This window comes from Neoarius graeffei, chromosome 4 (assembly GCF_027579695.1).
Source record: "Neoarius graeffei isolate fNeoGra1 chromosome 4, fNeoGra1.pri, whole genome shotgun sequence".
NCBI classification, from domain to species: Eukaryota; Metazoa; Chordata; class Actinopteri; order Siluriformes; family Ariidae; genus Neoarius; species Neoarius graeffei.
Genome location: NC_083572.1, coordinates 31,660,446 through 31,685,959, shown reverse-complemented (window position 1 = coordinate 31,685,959; position 25,514 = coordinate 31,660,446). Strand labels below are relative to the sequence as shown.

At 42.5% G+C, this 25,514-nt stretch overlaps 2 protein-coding genes across 7 annotated transcripts in view; one reads left to right on the top strand and one right to left on the bottom strand.

Moving 5' to 3' along the window:
- Positions 1-7,989, top strand: part of gpr180 (G protein-coupled receptor 180) — a 43,457-nt gene extending 35,468 nt beyond the window's left edge. For 2 of the 6 annotated variants that reach the window (XM_060919120.1, XM_060919122.1), the window contains 2 exons: positions 3,997-4,074; positions 4,190-7,989. In XM_060919120.1, coding sequence (XP_060775103.1) covers positions 3,997-4,074; positions 4,190-4,342 — 231 coding nt within the window. In that variant the 3' untranslated portion in view covers positions 4,343-7,989. The remainder of the gene's footprint in view (positions 1-3,996; positions 4,075-4,189) is intronic. The other 4 variants (XR_009654518.1, XR_009654519.1, XM_060919121.1 and 1 more) reach the window with 4 other exon arrangements.
- A 7,429-nt stretch (positions 7,990-15,418) lies between these two features.
- On the bottom strand, positions 15,419-17,227 carry LOC132884558 (transcription factor Sox-21-A-like). The gene is made up of 2 exons (XM_060918417.1): positions 16,919-17,227; positions 15,419-15,799 (listed from the first exon to the last, which is right to left on the bottom strand). Exons 1-2 carry the CDS (start codon positions 17,225-17,227, stop codon positions 15,419-15,421), a joined length of 690 nt encoding a protein of 229 aa, XP_060774400.1.
- Between the last annotated feature and the right edge of the window lie 8,287 nt (positions 17,228-25,514).

Here is a 25,514-nt window from a genome sequence, read left to right as displayed (position 1 = left end):
GAACAGAAAGGGTTCGAGCCACTTATCCCAATTACGTGCGTCCTCACTTACGAATTTCTTAATATTTTTGAGGGTGCGGTTGAACCGTTCCACTAAACCGTCCATTTGTGGGTGATACACGCTGGTGCGGATCGGCTTAATCCCCAATAACCCATACAGTTCGCGCAGTGTTCATGACATAAACGTAGTGCCTTGATCAGTCAGAATCTCTTTCGGGATTCCAACTCGGGAGATGACGCAGAAGAGTGCCTCTGCAATACTGCGTGCTGAGATATTGCGCAGAGGCACTGCTTCCGGGTATCGCGTTGCATAGTCCACCAGAACTAATATAAAGCTGTACCCTCGTGCTGACCGATCTAATGGCCCAACAAGATCCATCCCAATTCTCTCAAACGGGGTCTCGATTAACGGTAGAGGGCGCAAAAGCGCTTTTGGAATGGCCGCTGGATTTACTAACTGGCATTCGCGGCATGCCGTGCACCACCTACGGACATCGCCGCGAATCCCCGGCCAATAGAATCGGGCCATTATTCGGGCTAGTGTTTTATCCTGCCCCAAGTGTCCAGCCATGGGATTAAAGTGAGCCGCCTGGAATACCAATTCCCGGCGGCTCTTCGGAATTAAAAGCTGCGTGACTCGCTCTTTAGTTTGAGTGTCCTGCGTCACTCGGTATAATCTATCCTTCATAATCGCGAAGTAGGGGAAGGATGGGGTGGCGTTCGGCTGGAGCGTTTGACCATCGATTACTCTCACTTGGTCAAACGCATGCCGCAGAGTCTCGTCTCGCGACTGCTCTAATGGGAAATCCGCGAGGGATTCCCCAATAGAGAGAGGAGGAGCCAGCGGCTCCTCACTCTGACGCGGAGATGGCGTAGACGGCTCTGTGACAGCTGCTCCCGCCAAAGCGACACTGGGACCTCCCCCTGTCAAATGGCAGGACCCACTCTTTACTAGGCGTGTTATTAAACCCCGAAATCCCGGCCAATCAGTCCCCAAAATTAAAGAGTGGGTAAGGCGAGGATTAACCGCCACCTTCACTATAAATTTTTCCCCTCTGAAAATAATGTGGACCGACACCAAAGGGTAGCTGTGAACATCCCCGTGCACACACAACACCTTCACCCCTTGTGCTCCCCCCAATGCCTCGTTTTGAACCAGGCTTTGGCGAATTGAGGTCTGATTACAACCAGAATCCACCAACGCCTGATATGTAGCCCCTTGGATACTCACCGGTATGCGATACGCTCCGGCCCGATCAAGGGCGGCCTCTGGTGCATCGGGGATCCAAACCACCGTGCCCACTTCCATTGCTGTGCACTGCTGTTGAAGGTGGCCCGGCTCCCCGCAGCGCCAGCAAACCGGCCCGGGCTTTCCCTCTGCACCGGTGATCTGGGGCTCACTGACCTGAGGTGGGGGAGAGACAGACACAGAAGGGAGAAACGGGAGGGCACCGCAGGTGCAGCGGGCCGGCTGGGGTGGTGCCGGCCCCCGCCTCCGCGGTGGGGGAATGGGGCGAGGATGGGACACAGGAGGAGGGGGAGAGAGAGAGAGAGAGAGAAGAGGAGAGAAGAGAAGATGCCATCTGCTGTCCTGCCGCCGGGACAGCCGCCAGATGATCCTCAGCCAGCTCGACTGCCTGATCCAGCGACGCCGGGCGGTGGCACTGGACCCACTCCGCGGTTCCTGCTGGTAAGCGGGCGATGAACTGTTCCAGTACCACCTGGTCGACGATTCCCTCGGCGTCGCGATCGTTGGCCCTCAACCACCGCCAGCAGGCGTCCCGGAGCTGCTGGCTGAACGCGAACGGCCGGCCGACTTCCTCCAATTGCAGCGCGTGGAAGCGCTGGCGCTGTTGTTCCGGTGTGCACCCCACGCGCTGGAGGACGGCCCAGCGGAGGTCCGCGTAGGCCAGCCGGCGGTCGGCAGGGAGCTGTAGCGTGGCCAGCTGTGCCTCTCCCATTAGCAGGGGGAGGAGGCGCACCGCGCGCTGCTCCATCAGCCACCCCGAGGCTTCGGCGACCTGTTCAAACAACGTGAGGAACGCCTCGGGGTCGTCCTGCGGGCCCATTTTGGTGACAGTGAGGGGATACAGGCCCGCGGCCGGAGCGCTGGTGGACCCCGCCGACGCGAGGAGATGCCGGAACGCCTTGCGATCTTCCTGCTGGGCCAGCACCAGGGCTTCGAAGCGCAGCTCTTGTTCCTTTCTGAGTGTGACAAGCGCCTGGTGCTGGCTTTGCTGAGCCGTGGCGAGGGCGTGGACTAGGTCGGCGAACGGGGAGGATTCCATGGGGCTGCTGGGTTGATGCTCCACTTTTCCCGGGTTTCAGCACCACTGTGGTATGTTCCCTATGTGTGGGTGGAGCACAGAGGACGGCAGGACAGAGATCAGATTTACAACTAGGCTTTATTGCCACACTTTTCAGTCTAACAATGTCCAGTGACTAACACAGACACACACACACACACACAACCGGTGTCTGGTTTAGGGATGAGCTCCTTCCGCTCTCGCTCTCCCTCCTGATATAGGGCGCGGTCACTGGGAAGACACACAAACAGGTTAATTGCTCTCAGGTGTAGTGATTCTGCCACTTACCTTCCCTGACTCCGCCCTCCTGTCACAGACCGGCGCTTGACCACGCCCCCGCTGCCACAGTCATTAACATGACTGGGTATAAAAAGAGCATCTTGGAGTGGCAGCGGCTCTCAGAAGTAAAGATGGGAAGAGGATCACCAATCCCCCTAATTCTGCGCCGACAAATAGTGGAGCAATATCAGAAAGGAGTTTTACAGTGTAAAATTGCAAAGAGTTTGAACATATCATCTACAGTGCATAATATCATCAAAAGATTCAGAGAATCTGGAAGAATCTCTGTGCGTAAGGGTCAAGGCTGGAAAACCATACTGGGTGCCCGTGATCTTCGGGCCCTTAGATGGCACTGCATCACATACAGGCATGCTTCTGTATTGGAAATCACAAAATGGGCTCAGGAATATTTCCAGAGAACATTATCTGTGAATGCAATTCACTGTGCCATCCGCCGTTGCCAGCTAAAACTCTATAGTTCAAAGAAGAAGCCGTATCTAAACATGATCCAGAAGCGCAGATGTCTTCTCTGGGCCAAGGCTCATTTAAAATGGACTGTGGCAAAGTGTAAAACTGTTCTGTGGTCAGACGAATCAAAATTTGAAGTTCTTTATGGAAATCAGTGACGCCATGTCATTCGGACTAAAGAGGAGAAGGACGACCCAAGTTGTTATCAGTGCTCAGTTCAAAAGCCTGCATCTCTGATGGCATGGGGTTGCATTCGTGCGTGTGGCATGGGCAGCTTACACATCTGGAAAGACACCATCAATGCTGAAAGGTATATCCAGGTTCTAGAGCAACATATGCTCCCATCCAGACGACGTCTCTTTCAGGGAAGACCTTGCATTTTCCAACATGACAATGCCAAACTACATACTGCATCAATTACAGCATCACGGCTGCGTAGAAGAAGGGTCCAGGTACTGAACTGGCCAGCCTGCAGTCCAGATCTTTCACCCATAGAAAACATTTGGCGCATCATAAAACGGAACATACGACAAAAAAGACCTAAGACAGTTGAGCAACTAGAGTCCTACATTAGACAAGAATGGGTTAACATTCCTATCCCTAAACTTGAGCAACTTGTCTCCTCAGTCCCCAGACGTTTACAGACTGTTGTAAAGAGAAAAGGGGATGTCTCACAGTGGTAAACATGGCCTTGTCCCAACTTTTTTGAGATGTGTTATGAAATTTAAAATCACCAAATTTTTCTCTTTAAATGATGCATTTTCTCAGTTTAAACATTTGATATGTCATCTATGTTCTATTCTGAATAGAATATGGAATTTTGAAACTTCCACATCGTTGCATTCTGTTTTTATTTACAATTTGTACTTCGATTCCAAAAATGTTGGGACAGGGTTGTAAACTCTGTCATGTTAAGTAATGAGGAAAAAAATGTGTTGTCTTAGGGTTGTTTCCTGTGGTTTCTGTGTCACCCAGTCCTTGTTCTTCTTTCCATCCTATTCAGTGAGTACCAAAAGGAAAAGGTAGGTGAGCTACCACTGACACTATGATTCCAAGATATTTAAGAAAATGAAGTAGCTCAAAATGAGTTTTTTGTTTGTTTGTTTGTTTGTTTGTTTTTTGTTTGTTTTGTTTTAGGTCATAACCATTGGTGTGATTCTGTGCCAGTCCATCTCATTGGTGATCTTGTATAGGCTATTCCTCTCTCGTAGTCTTTACTGGGAAGTCTCCTCGCTTTCCTCCGTGACACTCCCCTTAACTATGTCTAGAAGCCCACGGGGACGACATTGACTAGCAGTATTTAGACTATACTATTGATGCATGTTTGTAAGGAGCACATGGCCACTCTAGAAGGATCACTTTGCTGAGAGATGGAGCAAGAGGTGTGTAGGGAGCAAAATCACGTTTTACCATACGAACATGTTGCCTTCCAGATATGCATTTTTTTTATATGCAATGTTGCAGGGCAGAGATAAAACAGCTGGGCCCTTCTGAAAAATAAGCACCTGTACAATTTATTGAGATGGACATGCAGGACTGAGTTTTTCTTTTATGTTGCAGACTAATAATGTTTCATCTAGTTAAGAATCCCTATAAACAAAATGACATTTTAGACATGCACATAGATGGAAAAGTCCTGGTATATGGAAATGTAATATTCTTGGTATTTCCATAACCTTATATTAGAAATTCTGTATTTTATCTGTACTTTAATACTTATTAAGGTTACAAATTACAAACTGTTGACTGATGACAAATTACATGAAAATATCAGTCGCTCTGTTATCAGACGTATTTTGCTGGTGTGATTTGACTCCACTTGCCCTGTTACAGGAAAGAATCACTAAAAAATTTATACAAAGTTATTGTGATCACATTTATGGGAGTGGTCTTTTCTAGGAAGACAATCTCTGCAATCTACAGGACATAAAGGCTTACTGAATGGTTTGATGAGGATGGGAATCATGTGCTACCGGTATGTGTAGTCACCACACCACAACCCAATTAAAGACCTTGAGGAGATTTGAGTGACATGGTAGGCTGCAGTCTTTTATGCTGTTTTCAAAACACCAACTAAGGTTGAGAAGAATAGTGTTCATCTCTCCACTACAGTTCCAGAGACTTGTAAGAATCTATACCAAGGAGCATTTCAGCTGTTTTACGCCATGTGGTAAAAACTAAGACACTTACTAAGATACATTGTTGTATTTTTCCTTTAATTTGTTACCTGTCTCCTTAGATTGCATCTAAACAGTTTTAAATAGCTGGAACATGGGACTGGTTCAAGATGGCACAATGGCCCCTAGGTGTGAGTATGTGCGCACGCACACTGCTCTGTGATGGACAGGCATCCTATCATTGTCAGCTCTGGATATACCATGACCCTGACAAGGATAAGGTTACTGAAGATCAATGAGTGTTACTAGTTCACAAGTATTAGGGAATCACACTATGAAAGATCTTTTATATGACTCATTTACAACAATGATTTACAATAAATATCTGCTCTGTTTATTGGTGGGCCATGATAAAAGATTATTGACTGTATAGTGCAATCGGCAGCATACGCATTTGCACACAAAACGAATAGTCACAAGCATGTTGTTTTTTTTAACTAAACTTGAATAAAGATGCCACTGTTTGTTGTCTGAATTACTAACAGTGATCCCAGACGTCCGCTATTTAGCGGAATTCCGCTATTTTTCCTAGCCAAAGTGTTTTTTTAATCTCTTGTATATCCAGGGGTGAAAGTAGAGACGGTGCTGCGCACCGTCAAAAGATTTAGGGCCGGTGCGTCGCACCTGTAAGAGAGAGGGTTTATGCTCATCTCATCTCATTATATCAAGCCGCTTTATCCTTCTACAGGGTCGCAGGCAAGCTGGAGCCTATCCCAGCTGACTACGGGCGAAAGGCGGGGTACACCCTGGACAAGTCGCCAGGTCATCACAGGGCTGACACATAGACTCAGACAACCATTCACACCTACAGTCAATTTAGAGTCACCAGTTAACCTAACCTGCATGTCTTTGGACTGTGGGGGAAACCGGAGCACCCGGAGGAAACCCACGCGGACACGGGGAGAACATGCAAACTCCGCACAGAAAGGCCCTCGCCGGCCCCGGGGCTCGAACCCAGGACCTTCTTGCTGTGAGGCGACAGCGCTAACCACTACACCACCGTGCCGCCCGGGTTTATGCTGACTAAAAAAAAAAAAAAAAAACCCACATAAAATTAGTAACGTTCGCTGTTTGAGAAGAAAACACATCTACCCACAATATGCCATTTTTGACCAGCTCCGATGAAGAGTAGCATGTTTAAAAAGTCATAGGATGTGTGACGCGTGTCAGCAGCAGCTTCCTTTTGCAGTGCTGTGCATCGACCGACGCTTTCAAATCCACCCATTCGAGCCGCAAAAATAATAAATAGGAAAATAATGGTACTAAACGCCAGGAAGTATGGTAATCTGTTTTCAAAACTTCTGCAAATGTCTCCCATATTTTGGTTTTTCTGTTGGTGCGTTTTTGGAGCTTCAATTCCGTCTCATGCAGGGCTCGCGCTGCCCGCTCAGCAGTTAGTCAGCCAAGTCTCGTCTTTGATAGAAAATTGTGTCAACGAAATTAATCGGCATTTCAAACATCATGTTTTTAAGTGACTGGGTATCAGATTGAGACATGGCATTCACATCACTGGTGGTTTCACTCGGACAAATAATAAAGGACTCTTCAAATCACTGGCAGCTCGTTAATGGGGGCGATTTGGGCGACGCACTCCCAAACAGGGAGGGAGATTTTTTTTTTATCTACTCCTACTACCACGGCAACAGTAATGTCATTGTCCAATCAGGCTAAGGTCGCGCCTGGTGTAGCCACGCCCTTTTGGGGCGATTTCTGTCAGGTTCAGATTTGCCCCAAAATCTCCCATTGACACTAATGGTACGTACGTTTTTTTCGAAAATCATGCTCCCAATGCATTTTCTATTAGGTTTTATGTGCTCGCACAAGCAGTGTGCTTACGTCATACGCCTGTTGCGCCGCACAAGTGTTGCCAGATTGGGGGGGGTTTAAGTGATTTTTGGCGGGTTTTGAACATAATTTTGGGCTGGAAAACGCAACTTGCGCGGGAAATGTGTGAACATTCTATGAAGAAGATGGCGAATGTTGAGTGCAACAATACGATAGCGTCTCTGAAAGAAGTTCCCTTTAGTCGTCGTACCAATGAGGAGAAAACGGCAATCAAACAGCTAGGACCTCCTAGACCGAATTTAAACATCAAGCAAGTGTCTACGAAGGGGGAGAAGACCTACTCAAGAGGTTTTAACAAGAACTGGTACCACCGGAAAACTTGGCTAGCTGGCTGTGATGTAGTCAATGCTCTTTTTTGCTACCCTTGCGTTCTCTTCCACCCTGGAAGTAGCACAGCAGACGGTACAGTGATATCTGATATTTGAATTTACTAGGCAAAAGTTGTTTGTGTGTGTGTTTTACCAATGGCAGTTTAACATTGCCATGCTTGGAATATTTCAGTAGCCTCAAGTTCTCTCTGACTTGGTGTAAATTAAGCATATTTTCAGTTTTTATATATTGTACAGTATGTGTTCATTGGAGCCAGCAGCACCTTACCTTTTTTCCAACTTGTTAAGCCAAGTTGCACTGACTACAAAACCTTGTGTAACCTTGTGTGTATATAGCTAAATAACTAAAGCCTTTTGTGTTCATTGGCATGCTTGTAATACTTTAAATTTCCTTTTAAGGCATGGCTTTCTGGAGGAATTCTTGGGGGAAAAAACTGCAGAATTTATTTAGAATTATTATTTGTTGTTAAAATGGTGCAATTCCATATGAAAAAAAACACATAATTAAGCTGCACATGTTTGTTTGATGGTTATGCTTTTCTTCATCTTTTTCAAAACTTAAATAAACACTTGTTTTGGATTTATATCCTGCCACTTTAATTGCATTCTTTAGAATGAAGAAATTAGAATATGTTTATAATTAAGAATTTGTGTCTACTTATTATAGAATACTGGAAAAATATGAGAAAATAAATGAGTAATGTAATATTAATTGCTTGTGATGCCAAATGTTTTGCTTTGAAGGCTTCACAATGAATCTTCCTTAGTTTTAGCCTGGCAAGCCAGACTAAATGTGAATATTTGCCACTCGTAGGCAAAAATATTTTTGGCCGCTAGGCGGGTGGGTCTAGTTTACTAGGCTACCTTAGGCTGCTGGGCCATAGAAGGTTCACGCTGCATGCTGCACACTACACGCTACACGCGTGTAAAGAAAAGTGGACAAACGTAGCATGACTTGCTCTGGGCCATAGAACGGCGTTCACGTTGCACGCTGCACACTTCACGCGTGAAGCGTGAAATGAACATGCACACTTTTTTCTAGGCGTGAAGATGGAAATTCCAGTCAATGCATGCGGTCACCGCCGCGCCAGCCAATCAGAACGGGTCAAGGGAGATAACTCTATGCTTTCAGGGGAAAACTTCAGAAAAAATATAATTGAATGGTATAATTGAAAAATAGTTCTTCATCGGGATTGTCAAGCAGATTATAGAATGTTCGGTGAATTCACCACGGGTTTCTCTCAGAAGGAAGTGTTCTCGGCTCCAAATTCTGTTCCTTTTTCTCTTCCTCTGTCTCAGTAAAAGCAGAATGAGGCAATCGTCGTCATCCGAAGAGTCCGTATTGTTGGTTACTCGGTCAAAGTAGAACAGACGCAACACGTGAACATCCAAGCATGAAGTTTAATGGCCCAGGGTCCGGTTCTTCACGTGAACGTGCAGCGTGAACCTTCTATGGCCCAGCAGCCTTAGTTTGCCACCTTTAACTTGTTCAGTGTTGCCACCTAGTGGAGAGAAGAGATATTGTCTATATTGATATCTGAATTTACCAGGCAAAAACAAGTTGGGCCAATTGATTTGCTACCTAGGTCAATTTACTTCAGTCCTGTGGACATTTATGGTCCGTGTAGACATAACGGGGGAAAATTGCCCCCCCTGAAAAAAAATTCAGGAGCCGCCACTGCTTCAAATACACCTTTTATAAATCGTGGTTAAGCTTTAGAACATTGTGCTCACGCCGTTTATAACTGGGGCACGGCCAGGGGTGAAAGTAAGCCGGTCCTGGCCGGTCCGGCGTACCACTAAAAGATTTGGCTGTACCAGAAAGAAAAATATACTGTCTCTGAAAAAAAATACACTTTAAGCATAACACCACACCTGCTAACGTCAGTTTACCAAAAGCAACACGTTTTCCTCAATATACATTGCATATAACGCGTTCTGACCTGTCTCTGAATTGTCTGAAGTGAATTCCTTCCGTGTTTCACTCGACAGACAATGTGCGAGATAGTGCACGGAGCCCACTGCTTAACCATCTTGCGCCAACGTGCGCAGCTGGTATCCAAAGTGTTTTAGTAGACAGACGTTTGTTGCAAAGCCTCCCAAATAAAAAAAAACAACATATACAGAAACATATGTTGATGTTTCAATATTCTATTATGTGTGCAGTGTTTCGCTGGACAAACAACGAGCGAGCTACAGCGCGCGTACGGCTTAACCAGATCTTGTGCTATAAAGTGCGCAGCTGGTAATCAGTGTTTTAGCAGACAGACGTTAGTTGCAAAGCCTCCCAAATAAAAAGGCATATAAAGAAACATGTTAACGTTTCATGATGGGCTATTTAAAAATGGCTTTGATCAGAATTCGTAAATCGAGTGGAAGTTGGGGCAAAGGTTCTAGATTACTGTCTGGTTGGAGCGAGCAGAGTAACTAGGCTCCCGATGCATGGCACGCGCACTGAGAACACACGCACTTACTGTAGAACGCGCGCACTTTCTCAAACGTTCCGACACACCCGTGGGAAAATACAAAGAATCCAAAAAACACCAACAGAAAACCACAACGATATATTTGATAAGATAAGGAAGAGAGGACAACTTTTACCTACAAACTTTCACTTTTCTGTTCTGTTACACTGTTCTGTGTCCAATGTCCAAAATGAAAAGTTAGTTTTCAACTGTTCAGCTAAAAAAAAATTATTAAAACAATTTTGTTGAAATGATGTGTTTGCAATTTATTTATAATCAAAAACTGATACAGGTGGATGAGTGATAGTGTGATTAAAAAAGTACTATACTAGTACTACTGAGTGATAAGAAGTCCTAGTGAATGCTTGATAAGTAGACAATAATAAATAATTAGGTGTATTTTTCGGCGCGCGCACGATGACTCAAAATAATAGTACCGGCAAGAAATAAAAGTTACTTTCACCCCTGTGTATATCCGTTAAGTAAAATGACCAGCAGAATATGTTCTGATTTGGTTTGCTTGTTTAGCGATGTTTTTGTCAGCTTCGTTTGTTCTCGTTGACATTCGGGAACACTCGGAAGTTAAATTGATGTAAATACCGCGAGACTGTACGCGATAGAACGAGAAAACAATATGGCTGCGCCCATTTGCTAGAAAATGTGTTTTAACTCAGTTCGTGCTTTTGTTTCTAATGCGTTGAACTTAATTCAATATGTCGTGGAAAAAAAAGATATCGTCCATAAAAGAGATAGCGCAACAGTGTCCGGGTTAGAAGTATATTCTTCAAAGCTACATTTTCATCTAATTTTTATAAATATTTTTTTTGCCACTTATGTCATTGATTACAAAATATGGCATCAAATAGATACACATTATTGTTAAATTCTGTTGCTTTTCTATGTTAAATCTATGTAAAAAAATGTGTTCTATAGCATCTTTAAATGTTAAAATCTCAACAGCTTCAGGGGGCTTGCAGCCCCCTTGACCCCTGCTGATAGTTTCTTACATTCCTCTATTTTTTTTTTTCAATTACTGCTGGGATCCCTGTACTAAGTACATTTAATGTTGTATGTGGTTTGATGTTCATTTTCACAAGTGCCTGAAATGACAATCAGCTTGCCAGTGAAAGTTTGTTTTTGCAATGAATAAAAAGAGAATATATTGATCTTTTGAAAGGGGTACACTCTTCAAAACAAAGACCTGTGTCCATTATGGAAAGTATGATATGTCTATGTTGGTATGAAAGTATGGTGTTTTTACCATGGCTTATTATACCTGGCTTTCTCCACTGGGGAGTACTATATAGCCATTGCACAATGATTACAGCACGTCCTTGTTAGCTGTAAAACACTCCACGAACCTGCGTTTTTAACTGCAGATAAATGCTAATGTTTGTATGCTATTAGTATAAATATTTTTGTTCCTATCAGGACATTTGGGTGTCATTGATTCCAAAATTTCAAAGTGATCAAAAAATTAAAGGTAAAAAAACCAGTTACATATTCAAGAAGCCAGTCATATAAAAAGAATAACAGAACATCGTGCGACATCATATTGCACTGACAGTTTCTACAGATGCTAGTAAATTGGTCTGTCAAGATGTAAACCAGGTTAAAACTTCTGTTTAAACCAACAGTGTCCTTGATTGTGCTTGCCTGTCTGTTAAAAATATGGCACATGCAAGAAAGGTAATGTAACATTTAAAGTGGGTCTATTCCTCTTAACCACTGAATACTTTTTATTGTAAGTGTTGTTCATGTAAGGATAACTCATGTAGTTTCGTACTGACATGTCTGCATCATTTGCAATGACAAAATAATTAATGTGGGGGATTCCAGGTAACACTTTAAAAAAAAAAAATTTTGTGTTTCTTTTTTTCCTGTAATGGTAGTTTAATAGAATGTGTTCCTAATTATTTATTCAATTTTATTTTGACAGTGATCATCTAAGAAAGCAATGTTCTTGTGGTATTTGATAGTAACTGAGAAAATTCTAATGGAGTCTGATTCTGATGGAAACCAGTAAACCAATCTCCATAATGTGTTGGAAACCATTAGAGATTTTTGCTAATGCGTAGTTTCCCAACCCTGTTTCTACAGTACCCTCTGTCCTGTACATTTTATTGTTTTTTCCTGTTCTAACATGTCCGCATCACTGCAGGGCTATTAATTAACTAATAAATTAAATCAGAGGGTTGGTAACCTGTATTCTCGTGGGTTTTTCCCCCAGCAAGGTTAAGAATAAAATTACATTCTATTATAGAAACTCAGTCATATCATATTCTATCTTTTAAAGCTACAAGCTGATCCAGAGCCCCATGTTTCATTTCCAAATAATGTTGGGTGCTAGACCTTAATATGTATAGCCTGCCCAGCATTGTGAAAAGAATTTGTGTATTTATTTCATCCTTTATGTACTTCACCATGATGAAATAAGGTTGCAAATACACACCCTGGGTGGCACGGTGGTGTAGTGGTTAGCGCTGTCGCCTCACGGCAAGAAGGTCCGGGTTCGAGCCCCGTGGCCGGCAAGGGCCTTTCTGTGTGGAGTTTGCATGTTCTCCCCGTGTCCGCGTGGGTTTCCTCTGGGTGCTCCGGTTTCCCCCCACAGTCCAAAGACATGCAGGTTAGGTTAACTGGTGACTCTAAATTGACTGTAGGTGTGAATGTGAGTGTGAATGGTTGTCTGTGTCTGTGTGTCAGCCCTGTGATGACCTGGCGACTTGTCCAGGGTGTACCCCGCCTTTCGCCCGTAGTCAGCTGGGATAGGCTCCAGCTTGCCTGCGACCCTGTAGAAGGATAAAGCAGCTAGAAATAATGAGATGAGATGAGATGAGATACACACCCTCATCTGGTTTAGTTCTTCTTCTTTTTGTGATCATCATCATGTTTGTTAAAGATGAAAGTATACACAATTTTAAGCATTTTAAAAGACAGACCTGACAGGCAAAGGCTCTCATAACCTAGAATCTTTGGTGGCAGTGTTAATTCTTATACATATTAAAGACCCACTGACACAACTTTTTACACCACGTAATATGTGTATTTATTTTTTTATTGCTGTATTGTGAAATAAAATATCCAAAACTCAACTTGAATAAAGGGTCGTCTTTGTAGAAAATCAAGAATTTCAGAGCCGATTTTGTGTTTTTTGCCCCAGCTTCTACAAGCGCCATGAGCCATTTGCCCGTTTTTGCCGCTAGGGCGAGTGACGTCACATCAGTGTATGTCGTTCTGGATTGCATGAAAACAAAACAGGAAGCAGGGAAGCTATCGAGATTGTCTGCCCTCACGTCTATTAAAGATTCTGTTTAAACAGCATAATGTCTTAAACATATGGTCCTGGTCACATCACACTATTGGTCCCACTCCAAAAAACATCATGTCTAAGCTCCTGTTAGATCATGTTAGATACAGTAGCTACCAGAAGTTTAGGTCATATTTATGCAGAAATATCAAAAACTCTAAAGGGTTCACAAACTTTCAAAACATGCCGGATGACATCTTATATCTATCACTCCAAACATATATCATGTATATTATCCTAACTAAATATCAGGGATGCAAACAGCGCGCCTTTTGGCGGATGGCGCCTTTTTCACGGCTGAATCGCGCAGATCTGAATTTTTTATTTTTTTTTTGGGGGGGGGGGCGCGTTGGAGTGTCTGATTTATAATTTCAAAGTAAATTCTGTATTAAAATTACTAAATAAGCAAATCCGTTACAGTCCATGAAACAGGAAGTATAAGGATGAGGAAAAAACAGTTTAAATCGGGAAGCTGCGCACATTTGTGCAGCCTGAGCGGCAGGACTGCGCAAATGTGCGCAGCTTCCCGATTTAAACTGTTTTTTCCTCATCCTTATACTTCCTGTTTCATGGACTGTAACGGATTTGCTTATTTAGTCATTTTAATACAGAATTTACTTTGAAATTATAAATCAGACACTCCAACGCCCCCCCCCCAAAAAAAAAATTCGGATCTGCACGATTCAGCCGTGAAAAAGGCGCCATCCGCCAAAAGGCGCGCTGTTTGCATCCCTGAAATATATGAAACAAGGTATTGGCCTTTCAGTTGTTGTACATTACTGGTATTAGCTGCTTTGGCCTATTGATAAGTAATATGCAATGGTATAAGACGCATTTGTGACGTTACAACAAATTTTAAACAACATACATGTATTGAATAACAACACATAGCCACGTACCCTGGCTCGTTCTCTTTTGGCAAAGGCACCACCGGACTTTCGCTTTTTGACCGCCCCTTCGGGGGGGTCTGCTGTCATCTGTTTCTCTTTTGACAGATTGATTCGGCCTGGGCCTGTCAAACAACGTCGGCACAGCTGACTCCTCCAACGCCAGTGGATAAGTTGGATCAAACGTTCTTCGAGTTCTGGACGACAAAGTGAAACAGTGCTCCTCGAAATGTGCTGAACAGAGACGTGACCATTTTGTTGACTTCCAGTTCGCACCTGTTTTGGAAATGTTTCTTTCCCACTCTTTTGCTATTTCAGGGTGTTTTTTCCAAGGAAAGGAATGGAGTTTCACTCCTTCCGACGTGGTGTTAGAACACCCATAAGCCACACATATAATCCCTTTTTGGTTAGACGCCATTTAACTTTTTCACGCAAGGAAATCACAAAAAAACCACAGCTCAATATCACAAGACTTGTGAGAACTGAACCAACATAGTGACTTGTAAACAAAAACAACACACTGATGTGACGTCACTTCCGGCATCTCTGAATGAGCCCAGTTCATATCCAGGTCAATCTCCCTGTGCGAAATTTAAAATTACTTCTGATGTTTAAAACGGACAGTTAAACCAAGAATTAAAACCAGAATTTATCTTTGGAGTCGTATATTGTTTGTTTACAAATTAATACGAAATGACTGTCAGTGGGTCTTTAATCTAGGCAGATCTCATACTGGCTTCATTTAATTGGCTTGATATTGCTTTGGAAGCAGGAGTCATGTAGGCTAATATTAATTGTTTATTATTTAAGGCTATGTAGTTTTTTTCCTGAAATTTACAAAACCCCACCACACCTATATTCTCATTGGGGTCTCTTTGCCTCTTTACATTTATAATGTAAGCAATTTAAAAATGTTTTTAAATTTGTCATTTTCCCCTGTTTCCTTTACTTGCTTTAAGCCTACACCTATCAGGATGCATTAAAGTAAGCAAGGGTCTGAAGACTAATTGATTGATGTTGTATATTCACCAGTGTATTTGCCTGTTCTCATGGAAATCAAAAATTGAAGGACAGCAATGTGGTTGAATTATTGTCGATTTCATACATATTGAGTCAAACTTAGTAAAAGGGTTCTTTGGTGATTCATGGGTTAATTATGGTTTCTTATTTTCCAAAAAGAGTTCTACGTTTAACAAAATATTAAATATTGATGAGTAGGTGTAACTTTAGTTATGGTATTATTATTATTATTATTATATTCGCGCACTCTACACTTCATAGGATATGCATAAAAGCGTTAAGCAGTAAAAGTGTCCTTACAGGACACTGTATTAAAGTATAAAGTGCGTGTGGCCCTCATAAGGCTGCTGCAAATGCAGAGTAAAGTTCGTGCAGAGTCTTGCGCATCATATTTATCAAAACCACAAAAGCTGAAGGAGGAGTGTGAGGAGTAGAGGCCATCCACACGGGAAAGTTGCAGGGCATCATGTAAGCAGGATTGCTCGGGGAGGGGTGCATGGCACCAAGGATTCCCATTCTCGGAAATGCAACAACATGTCCGAAATAATCAAGCGAGGTGTGTGGAAAAGTAGTCGCCAACAATTCTGATGTTTTCAAGTTTATATCCAGATAAGGGTAAGGGGTCGTTGGCACAGAGTGACTGATTAGCAGCACTCCGATGGCGGCAGCAGTCTTTTCAGGATTCGTTAGTACACTGTAGGTGGTAAAAGAGAGCAACTGGACTTGCTTGAAGATTCTTGAAGACATTTCACCGCTCATCCGAAAGGCTTTTTCAGTTCTGTCTGACTAATAGGATGTATCGGGTATTTATCCTCTCATGGATGACAAGCAATCCTAAGGTGTCGTTGAGTCATCCTGTTGGTGTGGGACACTAGGGGCTGGGTGTGAACAGCCTAGAGTCATTGGGGTGATCAATGAATTGTTGGTTCTCTCTGTCATCCTGTGAGCCACTGAAAACAGCTGGGTTTTGGTGTGCATTCAGTTGTCTGGGAAGTGTGCCGAGGACTGCATTGTAGGTGGCTGATAAATGATGTCTTAGACCCCCACCTCTGTTCAGTGATGGCCGTTCCAGGTTGACAAAAATGGCTTCTTTAACTCCTCACTCATACCAACGATCCTCTCTGGCTAAAATGCATACGTTGCAATCCTGAAATGAGTGTCCTTTGTTGTTAAGATGAAGGTAGACAGCAGAGTCCTGGCCTGAGGAACTGGCTCTCCTGTGTTGAGCCATGCGCCTGTGAAGCGGTTGTTTTGTGTCCCCAATATACGAGTCCGTGCATTCCTCACTGCACTGAATTGCATACACTATGTTGTCCTGTTTGTGTCTGGCTATTCTGTCCTTAGGGTGGACCAGTTTCTGCTTCAGGGTGTTACTAGCTCTTAAATGTACCGGAATGTTGTGTTTGTAGAAGATCCTCCTGAGTTTCTCAGATAGACCAGAAATGTAGGGAATGACAATGTTCTTGCGTTTATTCCTGTTATCCTCCGAAAAAGGAACATAATGGACAAGGGGGATAACAGGAATAAATGCAAGAACATTGTCATTCCCTACATTTCTGGTCTATCTGAGAAACTCAGGAGGATCTTCTACAGATCCCAACCCCCAGCGACCCACACCAACAGGATGACTCAACGACACCTTAGGATTGCTTTTCATCCATGAGAGGATAAATACCTGATACTCCCTATTAGTCAGACAGAACTGAAGAAGTCTTTCGGATGAGAGGTGAAACGTCTTCAAGAATCTTCAAGCAAGTCCAGTTGCTCTCTTTTACCACCCACAGTGTACTATGACCTGGATGACTGAGAATCTTCACAGACCAGATTCGTGAGTACGCCTTTGAGTGCGTCCTGCTCTCTAATGTTATAAGCCACATGATACTGATACCCGTTCTTTGGCTTGCGCCGTGGTCTGTATTTGTAGTCTGGGTGTTCCTTCATGTGAACTGCGCGGAGACATTTGGCCTCGTCGATGAACGGTCTTTTCTCTGAGTCTGACAGAAGTTTCCACTCTCCTCTGAGCCACTTGCTGATCGCAGAATTGTGCATCTTAGGGTTGTCAAGGGCCATCTTCCGTCTTTGGGCTCGCGACCAAACCATAAAGGCACTCATTGGACGCTTTACATGGTCGGTTTGTTTTGACATTTTTTCCCTAACTCTTTCAGACAGGTAGGCTGCTACTTCTTTAAGTTCCAGCGCCACCTCAAATTCGATTAACTAAACGTTGCATTCCTGATGTCGGCCAAAGTGATAAATACACCTCAGAGCAGATACAGTACTTTTTTTTTTTTTTAAGTGTACGCTACCGAGACAGTGTCCTATGAAAATATGTTGCTTTTCCCAAATCCATTTCGTGAACACTCCAAAAAAATATAAAATATAAATAAACCAGCTTTTAGAGCACATCACCAACAGGCAAAGTGGTACTTTTCTGTCAAGTTGCTGTCTAACAGGTGCTGGGTGATTAGTGAACTCTAGACCCTCCTACTGAGACAATGACGTAACAGAAACACGCCCCATGTTCTTACCTTCGGCCCACAACGCCACTATAACTTGTTCTGCGGAAAGGCCTTGGTTTTGTTCAGTCACAGCCCAATTAAACACAAATGGGGGATTTTGTGTGATCTGTTAGACTCCAGTCTCTACTATCATCATCATCACTAACTCAAGCAATAGTAATATCTTTTGGAAGATATCCCAAAATTATATCAATAAAGCTTTAATATGGGTTCTTAGAAAAACAGTGGAGGAACCCTTTTGTTTCCATTTTCCATTAATGTTAATTCATATACAACCCCGATTCCAAAAAAGTTGGGACAAAGTACAAATTGTAAATAAAAACGGAATGCAAGGATGTGGAAGTTTCAAAATTCCATATTTTATTCAGAATTGAACATACACTATATTGCCAGGGCGGCACGGTGGTGTAGTGGTTAGCGCTGTCGCCTCACAGCAAGAAGGTCCTGGGTTCGAGCCCTGGGGCCGGCGAGGGCCTTTCTGTGTGGAGTTTGCATGTTCTCCCCGTGTCCGCGTGGGTTTCCTCCGGGTGCTCCGGTTTCTCCCACAGTCCAAAGACATGCAGGTTAGGTTAACTGGTGACTCTAAATTGACCGTAGGTGTGAATGTGAGTGTGAATGGTTGTCTGTGTCTATGTGTCAGCCCTGTGATGACCTGGCGACTTGTCCAGGGTGTACCCCGCCTTTCGCCCGTAGTCAGCTGGGATAGGCTCCAGCTTGCCTGCGACCCTGTAGAAGGATAAAGCGGCTAGAGATAATGAGATGAGATGAGACTATATTTCCAAAAGTATTTGCTCACCTGCCTTGACTCACATATGAGCTTAAGTGACATTCCATTCCTAATCCATAGGGTTCAATATGACGTCAGTCCACCCTTTGCAGCTAGAACAGCTTCAACTCTTCTGGGAAGGCTGTCCACAAGGTTTAGGAGTGTGTTTATGGGAATTTTTGACCATTCTTCCAGAAGCGCATTTGTGAGGTCACACACCGATGTTGGACGAGAAGGCCTGGCTCTCAGTCTCCACTCTAATTCATCCCAAAGGTGTTCTATCGGGTTGAGGTCAGGACTCTGTGCAGGCCAGTCAAATTCATCCACACCAGACTCTGTCATCCATGTCTTTATGGACCTTGCTTTGTGCACTGGTGCACAGTCATGTTGGAAGAGGAAGGGGCCAGTTCCAAACTGTAAAAACAGTCTGCATGCCTAGGTGCCTGATTTTAGACACCTGTGGCCATGGAAGTGATTGGAACACCTGATTCTGATAATTTGGATGGGTAAGTAAATACTTTTGGCAATATAGTGTAGATGACATATCAAATGTTTAAACTGAGAAAATGTATCATTTAAAGAGAAAAATTAGGTGACTTTAAATTTCATGACAACAACACATCTCAAAAAAGTTGGGACAAGGCCATGTTTACCACTGTGAGACATCCCCTTTTCTCTTTACAACAGTCTGTAAACATCTGGGGACTGAGGAGACAAGTTGCTCAAGTTTAGGGATAGGAATGTTAACCCATTCTTGTCTAATGTAGGATTCTAGTTGCTCAACTGTCTTAGGTCTTTTTTGTCGTATCTTCCGTTTTATGATGCACCAAATGTTTTCTATGGGTGAAAGATCTGGACTGCAGGCTGGCCAGTTCAGTACCTGGACCCTTCTTCTACGCAGCCATGATGCTGTAATTGATGCAGTATGTGGTTTGGCATTGTCATGTTGGAAAATGCAAGGTGTTCCCTGAAAGAGACATCCTCTGGATGGGAGCATATGTTGCTCTAGAACCTGGATATACCTTTCAGCATTGATGGTGTCTTTCCAGATGTGTAAGCTGCCCATGCCACACGCACTAATGCAACCCCATGCCATCAGAGATGCAGGCTTCTGAACTGAATGCTGATAACAATTTGGGTCGTCCTTCTCCTCTTTAGTCCGAATGACACGGCGTCCCTGATTTCCATAAAGAACTTCAAATTTTGATTCATCTGACCACAGAACAGTTTTCCACTTTGCCACAGTCCATTTTAAATGAGCCTTGGCCCAGAGAAGACGTCTGCGCTTCTGGATCATGTTTAGATACAGCTTCTTCTTTGAACTATAGAGTTTTAGCTGGCAACGGCGGATGGCATGGTGAATTGTGTTCACAGATAATGTTCTCTGGAAATATTCCTGAGCCCATTTTGTGATTTCCAATACAGAAGCATGCCTGTATGTGATGCAGTGCCGTCTAAGGGCCCGAAGATCACGGGCACCCAGTATGGTTTTCCGGCCTTGACCCTTACGCACAGAGATTCTTCCAGATTCTCTGAATCTTTTGATGATATTATGCACTGTAGATGATGATATGTTCAAACTCTGCGCAATTTTACACTGTCAAACTCCTTTCTGATATTGCTCCACTATTTGTCGGTGCAGAATTAGGGGGATTGGTGATCCTCTTCCCATCTTTACTTCTGAAAGCCGCTGCCACTCCAAGATGCTCTTTTTATACCCAGTCATGTTAATGACCTATTGCCAATTGACCTAATGAGTTGCAATTTGGTCCTCCAGCTGTTCCTTTTTTGTACCTTTAACTTTTCCAGCCTCTTATTGCCCCTGTCCCAACTTTTTTGAGATGTGTTGCTGTCATGAAATTTCAAATGAGCTAATATTTGGCATGAAATTTTAAAATGTCTCACTTTCGACATTTGATATGTTGTCTATGTTCTATTGTGAATACAATATCAGTTTTTGAGATTTGTAAATAATTGCATTCCGTTTTTATTTACAATTTGTACTTTGTCCCAACTTTTTTGGAATCGGGGTTGTATTAATATCTAGATCTATCTATGTATGTATTTAGATTGTATTATCGCCCCCCTGTTTAGTCATCTGCTCCATTTTTAAGATGCATTACTCGTACAATTCATTGGCTAATGAGTGTTAACCATTGGCTGTGTCCGAAATCACTTACTCATTTACTACTCCCTACTCACTATCTAGGGAATTCTATGTAGAGGACTATATCCTTGACTTGCAAGTGACATCAAAGCAAAATAGAAACCTGGATGTCGGCCATGTTGGTGGATATACAAATGTGGGGTCAAGTGACATTCCGTACAAAGCATAGTCACACGTGTGCAACTCTCTTTGTTTTTCCACTGCTTTAAGCATTCTTTTAGCTATGCTATATCTTTGTGCTGTATATGGTTTTGGTCACAACAGTACTCATGACCGTGGCATGTTCCGATTTTTTAGAATTCCGTCCATGATTCGAAAAAAGGGCGAGTAAACTCTGAGGCTTAGTACAGAGAGGAGATGAGCATGGCTGAACAACATCAGCAGGGCTGATCTAACAGAGGCTAAAATCAAAACAGCTCGTGTTTGCAGTAATTATTTTATCTCAGGTGAGATTCAAAAGCTTTCCAGTAATATCATAGAAGAATTTTATTTCGTGTTGCTAGAATTTTGCTATGAAATGAGCATGCTCTTATTGTGGTTCACTTGGTCGTTGTTATAATTTTAACATGTGTATTACTATTTCACTTCTAGGACCACCAGCAAAATTATACAATAGAAACAGTGCAGACTGGGCACCCACTCAGAAAATGGGCTATGTTTTGTCCAAGGTCAGACTTGATTCTTCAGCAGCCAAACCAGATAGAATGCAATATCTGGGTACTCGATGGTCGGTAGAAGCGTCTTATCTTCAGAAAAGTCTGACTTTATTTAAATAATATGGGTCAAAACCACACATATCTATCTTCTCTTTGTATCGAATCTTTGCTCGACCATGCAAATCGTGGTAATACTGAGAAAATTCAGCAACATTTACAGACATGCTTTCAGTAGCTGCCATCCTAGTTGCTTTGTATATCCACCATCTTGGTGGACGCTCATGAAAGCGCATTTGGATCATGTGGTTTCAAGTCATCTATAGTGAGCTCATTGGTAAAATGAAAAAACACTTTTGGACACTACTCCGCCACGCCGTTATTTATGTCATTACAGGTCCTTCTCAAAAAATTAGCATATTGTGATAAAGTTCATTATTTTCTGTAATGTACTCATAAGCATTAGACTTTAATATATTTTAGATTCATTACACACAACTGAAGTAGTTCAAGCCTTTTATTGTTTTAATATTGATGATTTTGGCAAAAAAGTAAAGGAAAACCAAAAATCCCTATCTCAAAAAATTAGCATATTTCATCTGACCAATAAAAAAAAGTGTTTTTAATACAAAAAAAGTCAACCTTCAAATAATTATGTTCAGTTATGCACTCAATACTTGGTCGGGAATCCTTTGGCAGAAATGACTGCTTCAATGCGACGTGGCATGGAGGCGATCAGCCTGTGGCACTGCTGAGGTGTTATGGAGGCCCAGGATGCTTCAATAGCGGCCTTAAGCTCATTCACAGTGTTGGGTCTGGTGTCTCTCAACTTCCTCTTCACAATACCCCACAGATTCTCTATGGGGTTGAGGTAAGGAGAGTTGGCAGGCCAATTGAGCACAGTAATACCATGGTCAGTAAACCATTTACCAGTGGTTTTGGCACTGTGAGCAGGTGCCAGGTCGTGCTGAAAAATGAAATCTTCATCTCCATAAAGCTTTTCAGCAGATGGAAGCATGAAGTGCTCCAAAATCTCCTGATAGCTAGCTGCATTGACCCTGCCTTTGATAAAACACAGTGGACCGACACCAGCAGCTGACATGGCACCCCAGACCATCACTGACTGTGGGTACTTGACATTGGACTTCAGGCATTTTGGCATTTCCTTCTCCCCAGTCTTCCTCCAGACTCTGGCACCTTGATTTCCGAATGACATGCAAAATTTGCTTTCATCCGAAAAAAGTACTTTGGACCACTGAGCAACAGTCCAGTGCTGCTTCTCTGTAGCCCATTTCCTGCACACGCCTGTACACGGTGGCTCTGGATGTTTCTACTCCAGACTCAGTCCACTGCTTCCACAGGTCCCCCAAGGTCTGGAATCGGCCATTCTCCACAATCTTCCTCAGGGTCCGGTCACCTCTTCTGGTTGTGCAGCGTTTTCTGCCACACTTTTTCCTTCCCACAGACGTCCCACTGAGGTGCCTTGATACAGCACTCTGGGAACAGCCTATTCGCTCAGAGATTTCTTTCTGTGTCTTACCCTCTTGCTTGAGGGTGTCAATGATGACCTTCTGGACAGCAGTCAGGTTGGCAGTCTTACCCATGATTGCGGTTTTGAGTAATGAACCAGACTGGGAGTTTTTAAAAGCCTCAGGAATCTTTTGCAGGTGTTTAGAGTTAAGTCGTTGATTCAGATTATTAGGTTAATAGCTCGTTTAGAGTACCTTTTCATGATATGCTAATTTTTTGAGATAGGAATTTTGGGTTTTCATGAGCTGTATGCCAAAATAATCAGTATTAAAACAATAAAAGACCTGAAATATTTCAGTTGGTGTGCAATGAATCTAAAATATATGAAAGTTTAATTGTTATCATTACATTATGGAAAATAATGAACTTTATCACAATATGCTAATTTTTTGAGAAGGACCTGTACTGTCGCACAATTAAAACATGCCAGATCAGTTGGCTGGTGGGTTTTCAAAATAATAAATACATGCATGTATTTCTGTGATAAATACATATTACACTGAGCATCTTTCCCACATTAATAAATACAAAGTACTTTGTATCTGCTGCATCTTTCAGTTTTTTTTAAATCAAGGCTAAATACTTTCTTCTTTGCTGCTGCCTATGAGTCCACGATATAGGGTGTAATAATGCTCACTATACATTCGGACAGCACTACAAAATGGCATAGTGAGTCGTGAGTGATTTTAGACACAGTGATTGACTGTAAATTGAATGGACCACACATCATCTCTAAAAAGTGTAGCCACCACAGGTCTAGCACCCCTGCTGGTTGTTTGCAGTATATTTGAATTGGACATTCTGCCCACCAACTTTTTTAAGTCTGTTCTTCACCTCATAATTACAGATGTGCTTCAGATCATAAATGCATCCCTAGAGACTGGCATTGTTCCTGTGTCCCTGAAAAAAGCCGTTGTAAAGCCCGTACTTAAAAAGAATAATCTGGATGCTTCAGTATTAAACAACTACAGGCCAATATCAAATCTACCATTCATCGGGAAAATCCTTGAAAAAATTGTCTTCAATCAATTAACTGCCTTCTTGATATCAAATAGCTGTTTTGATAACTTTCAGTCAGGATTTCGTGCCAATCATAGCACTGAAACAGCGCTGATTAAAGTTATAAATGACATACGTCTTAATACTGATGCAGGCAAAACATCGGTCCTGGTGTTACTGGACCTCAGTGCAGCTTTTGATACTGTTGATCACAACATACTGCTATATCGACTTGAACACTGGGTTGGGTTGACTGGTAAAATTATCAATTGGTTAAAATCATACTTAAAAGATAGAAGCTTCTTTGTTACCATGGGAAATTGTACGTCAACATCAATGTCCTTGACCTGTGGTGTCCCCCAGGGGTCGATTCTTGGACCATTACTATTCAACCTTTATATGCTCCCACTTGGACAAATTATCAAGAACAACTCAATTTTGTATCACTGCTATGCAGATGACACCCAAATTTATTTTGCTCTATCACCTAATGATTATGCCCCCCTTGAATGTCTCTACCAGTGTATCAACCAAATCAACAACTGGATGTCACAAAATTTTCTTCAGCTGAACACAGATAAAACAGAAGTAATTCTATTTGGGAAAAAAGATGAAAGACTCAGGATTACCACTATTCTTGATGCAAAGGGGATTAAAACAAAAGATATGGTTAAAAATCTTGGTGTTTTCATTGACAGCGAGCTAAACTTTGACAGTCACATGAAAGCAATCACTAAAACGGCATTTTATCACCTAAAAAAACATTTCCAAACTAAGAGGACTTATGTCAAAAAATGATCTGGAAAAACTTATACATGCCTTCATCTCTAGTAGGGTTGATTACTGCAATGGCCTTTTCACAGGCCTGCCAGAAAAGACCATCAAACAACTTCAGCTGGTTCAAAATGCAGCGGCTCGGGTTCTCACACGAACAAAAAGAACAGAGCACATTACTCCAATTCTAAGGTCCCTTCACTGGCTTCCAGTAAGCTACAGAATTGACTTTAAAGCATTGCTGCTGGTGTACAAATCTCTAAATGGTACAGGGCCCAATTACCTCTCTGATATGTTGCAGCGGCCTAACCCAGTCAGATCTACCAGATCGCAGCAGCAAAATTTACTGGTAAAACCTGTTGTTAAAACAAAGTGTGGTGAAGCACCTTTTAGCTACTATGCAGTACAGCTATGGAACCAACTCCCAGAGGACATCAAAAATGCTCCTGCTGTTGGCAGCTTCAAATCTAGACTAAAGACCAAGCTGTTTTCAGATGCTTTCTGCTAACTGATTAATATTGTCATCTTTACATGTTTTAAACTTTCTTAACTTTTACAGTCTCTGCATGTTTTAAACTTTACTTAACTTTTATTCTATTTTACTATTACTATTTTTTACTATTGTTTAATTATTTTTCCCCATTTATTTTATGTAATTTTATTTTCTATTGTTTACTGTTTTGCTTTTACTTCTGTAAAGCACATTGAACTGCCACTGTATGAAATGTGCTATATAAATAAACTTGCCTTGCCTATTTTTTAGCCCCACCCATCCCCATGAGTTTCAATGAGAAAATAGCCATGTTACTTTTCTCCTCTAAACTGTCTTTCCATCTACAGTGTCTAATTCGAACAGTTTGTTTTCCCTATGCTATAATGTCTGCACCTTTTATTTTCCCCCCAGAAATGAGTTTTTAAAATGTTACTCAACTATAAAAAGTAAGAAGGCATGGATTCACTTGATTGACAGTGTTCCTGGAAGAGGCTGGCTGCAGCTCATGCATCATGCTCTGTCTGTTCATTA